This window comes from Penaeus japonicus, unplaced genomic scaffold, assembly GCF_977035675.1.
Source record: "Penaeus japonicus unplaced genomic scaffold, GWHDUDI00000001_assembly GWHDUDI00000026, whole genome shotgun sequence".
Taxonomy (NCBI): Eukaryota; Metazoa; Arthropoda; class Malacostraca; order Decapoda; family Penaeidae; genus Penaeus; species Penaeus japonicus.
This window is the reverse complement of record NW_028234428.1, coordinates 28,122,848-28,132,847: the sequence shown is the minus strand read 5'-3', so window position 1 is coordinate 28,132,847 and position 10,000 is coordinate 28,122,848. Positions and strand designations below refer to the sequence as shown.

The following is a 10,000-nucleotide window of genomic DNA, read 5'->3' as shown; positions in this document are numbered from 1 at the left end:
TAATGCTAAGCAAACTCTCAAAACATGTTGTGTGCCTCAAGTTTGCAAAACGTTGCCAGACAAAAGAATAAATAAAAATAAAGAATATATATATATTTATTTATATATATAACATTCAAATATGAAGAAAGAAAAAAGAGAGGGGAAGTATTTTTCCATCCAAACTCACTTGCAAATAGCGTTTGCACAGGTGCTCGTCGTCGCCTCTGGGACACTGTCGCTCCCCGTCGCACACCTGTTTCAGAGGGACACACCCTCCCCCGTTCTCGCAGGTGTGTTCCCCGGGTTGGCACCGAATCTGGGGGCAGAGGGAACGGCGGTTAGGGAGGGGAGGGGCGGGAGAAAGGGAGGAGGGGAGATGGGGAAGGTGGGAGGCAGGGGAGGGAAAGAGGGGGGGGAGAGAAGGTGGGTGGAAAGGGGAGGGGGGAGGGAGGGAAGTTGGTGGGTGGGAAGGGGAGGGGGAGGGGAGGGGGGAGGGAAGAAGGCAGAGAGTAAAGGAGGGTGGGGGGAAGGGGAGAGAGGGAAGTAGGGTAGGAGGGAGGGGAGGGAGGGGAGAGAGGGAAGTAGGGTAGGAGGGAGGGGAGGGGAGGGGAGAGAGGGAAGGGAGGATGAAAGAGAGAGGGCTTGAGTGAAGGAGGATGGAGCGAGGGAAAAAAAAGAGAAAAAAATAAATGGCAAAAAACAACAACAAACGAAAGACTCTTCTAGGTTAAGTAAAAATGAAACAAAGAATGATACACGTACTCCATAGATTCGACTTTCCAGCCGCCAAACTCATGCATTTACTTGATCATCTAATAAAAAAGCAAATAATTAATAGATAAAAAAACACAAACAAAAATCACAACAAGCCGTTTCCAAAAGCTCTCTCCAAGAACATCACCACAGTATATCACGCATCTAAGCTAAGGAAGTGCAAACATCATCAAGAGTCCTCTCACGGGGTCGTACAATGTACCTTCGTGGTGGTGGTCGTAGCTCGGGAGGTCGTAGGTGAAGTTGAAGGGGTGGTGGTGAACGTAGCAGGTCGTGTGGCTGAACTGAGAGGGCGAAGGAGCGTCGAAGACCGTTGGGTCGTTTCTGCGGAGTGGGAAAAGTCAATCACCTAGTTAGTAAGGAGGTAGTTATGTAGGAAAGAAAGGATAATGGTGGTATTATGTATGAATATAACTAACTAACTATATTTCATGAAGGTATTTTGTTGTCTGATTGTCTATTGGTTATTTCAAGGTTGAAGAAATCGTGATGGAATGACATCAAAGGGAAATATCACAGTCTTGGATTCAAATCATTGTTACGACCTCTTGTGTGAGAGTATTTGCTGATATAAACACAATCGAACGTGTAGTGGAAACGGTGGTATTAGCAATGTCGATGCATGATGTTGCAGGTGTAGCAATACTTGCAATCGAGACTAAGAAGAGAGTCATAATAAAGAAGAAAAATATTTGGATGACTTTTTTTTTAATGTTGTTTGTATGATTGTCGTCCAGTCTGATTACCACATAGGAAAATCCATGTGGTCTAAGTAAGGTAAGAGCAACTGTATCGTAGAATAGTAAAGCCATACAATATTAGCACAAAAGATGACACAATGACGTTAGATAAAGCTTCTGTAGGGCATGAGTGGTAAAAGAGAAACTGAAATTATAGGTATTTTGAAGGTATTAGATTCGTTTTTCTTTTCTTTAAGTTTCAGGCGATTTCGTGTCAGGATATATAAGCTCTTGGCGCTTGTTTTTCCTTGTGAAAGTATTCTGTAATGAAGAACATTAAAAAAAATGTTCCTGGCATGTTTTGCATTCACAGTATTCAACTTATGATATACAAATATGATTTCAGATTTTCAGCAATCAGTTCTGTCTTCCAGAGGTGCATCGCGCGCTAACTGTGCAACAGAAAAATGGCATATCTATGAGGACGAATGCCTCCCCCCCGCGACACACGGGCGGCCGCGGGCGAGGGGGCGCGAGGGCGAGCGACGCCGAGGCCTTTACCGGGCGCGTGGACACTCCTGGCGGCGTCGCAGGCGGGCACGTCGCAGGGCTCGGCCACCTCCGGCTCGACGAAGCACCAGGGTGCCTGGGCTCCGTCGGGATTCCTGCAGAAATTGTGGGCGCCCAGGAGGCCCAGGTCAAAGTTCCTCGCCCGCGCCGATCGCCCCTGCAGGGAGTTGATCCTCGGGTCGTCCCAAGAGAGGCACGGGCGCCCCGAGAGCGTGACGGCGGCGGCGCCGGCGTAAGACGAGCCATTACCATCGTAACAGCCTGGAGGGAGGGAGGGGGGGTCAGTGGGAGGGCGGGCGAGAGGTGGCGCAAGGGAGATGGGCGCTACAGGAGACAGATATTAGGGATGTGGTTATGCACTCAGCCAAGGACGACAGCGGTCTCAAGAAACTGGCACGGGGAAAGAGGGGACGTGATAAGAGCAACAACAACATGCTAGCAGAGAAAATACAGAGCAACAAGAGATATAAATGTCATGAGAAACGATTATTGTGTCATGAGATTCAGATCATGAGCGTGTGATGTGAAGACTACATGTAGCTGTGATTTTGACGTCTCCTGGAATAATGTTATTGTGAGATCAAATGTACAGTGACATCTGCATAGATATGAATTAATTCATTATCAAAGAATCAGTAATAAATAACTACGATACTATACATACAATATATATGCCGACAAACAGACACACGCACACATACACGCACACAAACACAATTCTAAAAAAAAAAAAACATACACACGCATCTACAAACACAAACATACACAAGTATAAACACGCGCATCGACATGAATAAAACAAAGCACGCAAAACAAATAAAATATCACAAACACATACCAAAGGATAAATCATATACCGTTAACAACAAACAAAACACACTCCCACATACTCAAACATCTACAAACACAAACATTAACAATAGGAGACACATAATAAAAAAAAATCGTCCACACAGCAAAGAACGAATGATATACCCATACCACAAAAAAACAAAAACAAATAAACCAGCCACATAGATACACACACACACACACACACAAACACACACACACACACCAGACAAACAAAATCCCCTTATCACGTGTCCCAATAAAAGCCACTCCAGCCTCACCCAGCAAGCTCCTATCATCACGGGGTCAACAGGTGACCTTACCCGGCGTCTCCCTTCCTCTGACCAGGTCAAGGGAAGCCACAAGAAAGAAGAAAGACGACGGCATTCTGATGTCTTCCTGCTCGGCTGCCTTCACGATGTCACGAGAGAAAGTGACGTCATTTCGCGAGGGAATTGAAGTTTCGTCATGAAAATGTTTCTCTTGGAAATAGAATGGCTTTGGGTCGCTTGGTCTTTAGGCGGATGTATGTTTTAAAAGATTTGGGGCGTTCTTTTCTTTCGTATGAATATTAGAGGTTTTCTTTCCCTGAGATAGATGGATAGATTGATAGATAGATAGAGAGAGAGATAAAGAGAAAGATATGAATATATAGATAAATAGAAAGGTAAGGAGAGAGAGAATAAAATGAAGATATAGAAATAGAGACAGACAAACAGAAAATAACAAAACATCCATTTCCATGTGGAGGTCATATTCGCCCAAGTAATTACGCAAGACATCCTTCCTCCCTCCCCCCTCCCCCTCCCCACACACCCACTCAACCTCCCCCTCCCCCCAAAAAAAAAAAAACTCATCACGAAACTCGAATAGGATGACCTATGATGACCACTTACACATAGTGCTCCAGACTTGAACCTCTCAAAGTCACCCACCGGCACATCCTCCGCCACGGTGACCCCATCTCCCCCTCACCCCCTCCCCCATACCCTCACACCCCCACTTCCACCTCCTCCCTCCCCCACCGGCACCTCCTCCGCCACGGTGACCCCCTCCCCCCTTCCCCCACCGGCACCTCCTCCGCCACGGTGACCCCATCTCCCCCTCACCCCCCCTCCCCCACTGCCACCTCCTCCGCCATGGTGACCCCATCTCCCCCTCACCCCCCCTCCCCCACACCCTCACGCCCCCACTTCCACCTCCTGTCTCGAGCGTCTAATCTCGGTTGACCCTCTAACCACTTTGTGTCTAGTTTGCCGGCCTTCAGAGTCACGGGGGTTTCCACTTGCAAGATCTTGCTTCTCCCACCAATAAACTTTCTGAATCAAGTGTGTTTGTCTTTTTTTTTTTTTTTTTTTTGTATCAGCCGCCGTGATAATAAGTAATTCATATATCTAAAACAGAGAGGGAGAGAGGTGGAGAGATAAAGAGAGAGAGAGAGGGAGGGAGGGAGAGAGAGAGAGAGAGAGAGAGAGAGAGAGAGAGAGAGAGAGAGAGAGAGAGAGAGAGAGAGAGAGAGAGAGAGAGAGAGAGAGAGAGAGAGAGAGAGAGAGAGAGAGGAGAGAGAGAGAAAGAGAGAGAGAGAGAGAGAGAGAAAGAATGAGAGAGAGAGAGAGAGAGGGAGGAAGAGAGAGAGAGAGAGAGAGGGAGGAAGAGAGAGAGAGAGGGAGAGAGAGAGAGAGGAGAGGAAGAGAGAGAGAGAGAGAGAGAGAGAGAGAGAGAGAGAGAGAGAGAGAGAGAGAGAGAGAGAGAGAAGAGAGGAGAGGAGAGAGAAGAGAGAGAGGAGAGGAGAGAGGAGAGAGAGAAAGAGAGAGAGAGAGAGAGAGAGAGAGAGAGAGAGAGAGAGAGAGAGAGAGAGAGAGAGAGAGAGAGAGAAAGAGGGAGAGAGATATAGATAGATAGATAGATAGATAGATAGAGAGAGAGAGAGAGAGAGAGAGAGAGAGAGAGAGAGAGAGAGAGAGAGAGAGAGAAAGAGATCATTGAAAACATTGTACTCATAAACTATATGCTTATTAGACAGCGCAAACACATTGACGTATCTTATCATACAAAAGGTCATGCACTGACTTATCTATAATGAGCAGCACACAAAATAAACATTCACACACACACACACAAACACACACACGCACACACACGGACGCACACACACCCACACACCCACACGAAGGGACAACAACAACAACAACAAAAAACGCCATTAAGCGACCGACCACCTGTCTATAGCGTCCATAAAAATTATATTACGTGTCGGCTCTCGGTGTCGGAAAAGTCCTCATTAACTTAGCGAAAAGGACCGCGACTCACGACTCACGCCCAGCTGAGTGAGTCGTGAGTGACACCTCCCCTCCATCCCTCCTTCCCTACCCCTCCCCCCCTCTCTCACTCTCTCTCTCTCTCTCTCTCTCTCTCTCTCTCTCTCTCTCTCTCTCTCTCTCTCTCTCTCTGTCGGACCTTCCCTCCTTCCTTCTCTCTCTCTCTCTCTCTCTCTCTCTCTCTCTCTCTCTCTCTCTCTCTCTCTCGGACCTTCCCTCCCTCCTTCTCTCTCTTTCTCTGTCTTTTTCTCTCTCCTGGACCTTCCCTCCCTCCTTCTCTCCTTCTTGCTTTCCCTCTTTCTCTTCCGAACTTTTCCTCTCTCTTTCTCTCTCTCCTTCCCTCTCATCATCCCTCCTTCCTTTCCTCCCTCCCTCCCACGACCCTTCCCGCCCTCTCCTTTTCCCTTACTTCCCCTCTTCCCTCCCTCCCTCCTTCTCTGCCTCCCTCCCTACCTCCCTCTCTCTCTACCTCCTTCCTTCCCTCTCTCCCTCCCTCCCTTTCTCTCTCCCTAGAAGAAGACGAGGAAAAAAACGGAGAAGAAGAAGGAAAAGAAAAGAAACAAGAAGAGGAAGAGAAAGAAGAACACGAAAAAGAAGGAGAAGAAGAAAATTAAGAATAAAAAGGAGAAGACAAGTAAAATGAAGAAGAAACAAGAACAAGAAAAAAAATGAATGAGAAAAAGAAAGAAATATATAAGAATAAAAAAATAAGAAAATCTGAAGAACAATACCAAAAAAAAGGTGAAAGAAGAAGAAAAAGAAGAAAGGAAGAGGAAGAAGAAGAGGAAAAGAAGAAGACGAAGAAGAAGAACAACAACAACAAAAACAACAGCAATAAAACAACTACGACAGCATTACAAAAAAAAAAGAAGAAGAAAAGAAGAAGAAAAGGATTAAAGGAAAAAACATAAATAAAAACAGAAAAGACGAAGAAGAAGCAGAAGAAGAGATGACAAACACGACGTCGACAATGCTCTCTCGTCGTCGCCGGTCCTCTCCCGCCATTGCATGTTTACATCGGCCGGATATTCGCGGCATCGCTGTAGGAGGCATAGCAGGTGGCGGTGGGGGGAGGGGGGGAAGGGAGGAAGGGGGGGGGGAGTCGATGCTTGCACGTGTTTCACTAGAATCACTTCGTTTATTGATGTGAGTTTTTTTATTGTGGGTTTTCTTTTCTTTCTTTCTTTGTTTTTCTTTTCTCTTTTTTTATTTAGCTATTTATTTTGTAATGTAGTATTTCATATATGTATAAGAGTTTATTTTTCTGTTTATCTATTTGTTGATCTTTTTTCTCGCGTTCGATTCGGAACATGGTAAGTAATTAATTGTGTTAATGTGAAGTGAGTCTTCCGGTGACATGAATAAGGCATACGAAGGAAATTTATTTCGATAGGATGTAGTGAATAGTTTTTTGGGTGTGTTTTCTTCCTTATGTCTTTATTTGTGTTTAGGTAATTTTCTTTATTTTCCGTTTTCTTTGTGCACAATAGTAGTTTTGGATGAGATCAAAGATTTCAGGTAACATGAAGGAAAAAGGGATATTGATGATATGTAAGTTATGGTTCGATATCATGTAATAGGATGTATATCAAATATGAATTCCAAAATAGTTAAGGATATACAAATTTTACCTCCCTGACCGGGACTCGAGCCCGAACCGTCAGATTGACAGGCACGGCCCTTAATCCAATACCACACGACCCACTAAAAGATTTGTCTAACTAGATGCCTTACAACCATCATGGAAATTATCTATGTGCTCATAGCAGAGGTAGTGATAGCGAGGTTTTGCAGACAATTCCCGCGGGCGCTCGGCAGCAATGAATTAGAAATTCAAGTCACAAATCAAGTTACCGAGGTTATATGTATGTGAGAAAGATGGTAGAATGCAGTAACGCATTTAATACTGCATTCTACCATCTTTCTCTGTTAAGGATATATTTCTAGGATCGGGACGACAACCTACGAAGTGCTAAGTTCCGAAGCATATTTCAACTAATGCTTTTCAATCTTCACATCTTTACAAAATCCACATATTCTTATATATCTTCCTCTCTATTTAAGTACATTCAATTAATAATTAGCATCCTTAACTCTATAATTGTAGTCTCCACGCCTTTCCAAACACCAAAATTCCGGTTCACACAAAATCATCTACGGATACGTGGGTAATAATTCGTATTTTTTACTTATACGCATTAGTCCCAAGGATTACTAATTCCGGCTTACGTAAGAGCAAAGGTAAATAAGCTTTTCTCACTCACAATCTACAACCTCTACGCCTTTACCAAGCACCACTAATTCCGGTTTGCATAAAAGTACCCACCCACACTGAGGTAATATTAGTTTCGTACCTCACACTCACAATCTACAATCCCTACAACTTCCCGAGCATCCTTAATTCAGGTTTACATAAGAGCAAACACAAAGAGGCGGCGCCCAAGTAGAAACTTAAGTAGGAGTGACATCATCGTATGTACTGGCAATGCGTACCTGCTGAACGACAACATCCGGGTTTTCGTTACTCCGGAGGAAGAGCGAAAAGTGAAGAGCGAAATGCGCAATGGGTACGAGGCGGTCATCTGATTTGTGGGTAGCTTGTTATCTGTGGAGACGGGCGTGTGTGAGGGATTTCGTGTGTGCGTTTTTGTGTTGCTGTTTGTGCTTGTGTTTGTTTTGTTCATTATAAGAAAGCACAAGGACAAACATAAATAAATAAACACAAACGTACAAATACATATCCTGTGTATATGTGTGTTTTTGTTTGTACTGTGTGTGTTTGTCTAATCGTGTTATTGTGTGTTTGCGTGTGTGTTCCTGACAGCGTGTGTAGCTGTTTTTGTATGTATACTGTACACGTAGTATTATATTTCCATCTATGATTACCTGTCCCACGATACAAATGACTCCATCCCTTGTAAGGAGGAGGACGGTTGCTTCGGTGGAGGAGAGAGAGAGAGAGAGAGAGAGAGAGAGAGAGAGAGAGAGAGAGAGAGAGAGAGAGAGAGAGAGAGAGAGAGAGAGAGAGAGAGAGAGAGAGAGAGAGGGGGGGGAGAGAGAGAGAGAGAGAGAGAGAGGAGAGAGAGAGAGAGAGAGAGAGAGAGAGAGAGAGAGGGAGGAGGAGAGAGAGAGAGAAAGAGAGAGAGAGATGAGAGGAGAGAGAGAGAGAGAGAGAGAGAGAGAGAGAGAGAGAGAGAGAGAGAGAGAGAGAGAGAGAGAGAGGAGAGAGAGAGAGAGAGAGAGAGAGAGAGAGAGAGGAGAGGAGAGAAGAGAGAGAGAGAGAGAGAGAGAGAGAGAGAGAGAGAGAGAGAGAGAGAGAGAGAGAGAGAGAGAGAGGAGAGGGAGAGAAAAGAGAGAGAGAGAGAGAGAGAGAGAGAGAGAGAGAGAGAGAGAGAGAGAGAGAGAGAGAGAGAGAGAGAGAGAGAGAGAGAGAGAGAGAGAGAGGAGAGAGAGAGGAGAGAGAAGAGAGAGAGAGAAGAGAGAGAGAGAGAGAGAGAGAGAGAGAGAGAGAGAGAGAGAGAGAAGAGAGAGAGAGAGAGAGAAGAAAGAAAGAGAGAGAGAGAGAGAGAGAGAGAGAGAGGAGAGAGAGAACAGAGAGAGAGAGAGAGAGAGAGAGAGAGAGAGAGAGACAAGAGAGAGAGAGAGAGAGAGAGAGAGAGAGAGAGAGAGAGAGAGAGACAGAGAGAGAGAGAGAGAGACAGAGAGAGAGAGAGAGAGAGAGAGAGACAGAGAGAGAGAGAGAGACAGAGACAAAGACAAAGACAGAGAGAGAGACAGTAGCAGAGACAGACAGACAAACAGACAGTCAGACAGATCTCGAGAAAACAAACACAAAGACCCCTGGAGAACCCGAAGGCCATCCTAGGTCACCGAGGCCGGCAAGGTGACCAACCAAACCAGCGTCAGTTGCCAAGAAGACCCGTGGCTGGCCTGCGCTTCGCCTTCCCCCCTTCGGCGTTGGGCGAGCGGAGGAGGGACTCGGCCGAGGTCAGAGGTCAAAGACGTGAGAAGAGGGAGGGAAGAGGATGCGATTAAAAAAGAAGAGAAAAAAAGAGAAACACAATTCGCTCGTAGATCCGGGTCATGAAATCATGCCATTAGAGTGAAACAAGGATGATAAAAATAAAAGAGGTGGTACAATTACTTGCGTAAAACATCATAGTTGACCTCTTCATAAGGAAGCAGAAATAAAATAGTTAAATAGATAAAATAGACCTCGTAAAAATACAACAAAATCAACAATAACAACAACAATATAAACAGTGTAGAGCTCGTAAAAAAAAATAAAAAATAAATAAAAAAATAAACCTCATAAAAAAACAAACAACACCAAGAACAAAAAAAAAATCAACAAACGGAGATAAAAAATAAATGAACCAATACAAAAAAAACACACAACCAAAGTCAAGGTCCATGTTTACACTCCCGCCTCCTGAACGCGTCTCCTGGGCGTGTAGGACGAGCAGCGTTGTGTCCCTCCGGAAAGACATGCATTCATCCACGCTCTGCAACTCCTGTGATTGTTGCACAGAGTGATTCGGGACGCCTGCTTATAGCGTGTGGCGTGTCAGCATGACTTCCTTCTGCAAGGTTGTTCTGTGGCCTTCTGCGAGTGCCTCTGAACGCATTTGTTTCTTTTGTCAATTTGTTACAGATTGTTGGAGCGATCGAGTGGAGTATAAGCGATAGCGATCTCTTTTTTTTATTCTTGTTTTTTCTGTATTTTTTTTCATGATTCCTTATTGGGCGGGAAATTCTCTTTCAGAGTACATGTGTGGATGAAAATGATAATATACGCACTTACACGGATGAACACATAAACACTTAACTATGAAATGACACACA

The 10,000-nt window shown here is 44.9% G+C and overlaps 1 protein-coding gene across 2 annotated transcripts in view; it reads right to left on the bottom strand.

The window, feature by feature from the left end:
* Nucleotides 1–10,000, bottom strand: part of LOC122253804 (neurotrypsin) — a 119,412-nt gene that overhangs the window by 16,617 nt on the left and 92,795 nt on the right. Inside the window, exons 8-10 of one of the 2 annotated variants that reach the window (XM_043017119.2) lie at nt 1,998–2,267; nt 959–1,080; nt 170–298 (exon numbers count right to left, since the gene is read on the bottom strand). In XM_043017119.2, coding sequence (XP_042873053.2) covers nt 170–298; nt 959–1,080; nt 1,998–2,267 — 521 coding nt within the window. The remainder of the gene's footprint in view (nt 1–169; nt 299–958; nt 1,081–1,997; nt 2,268–10,000) is intronic. The other variant, XM_043017120.2, reaches the window with a different exon arrangement.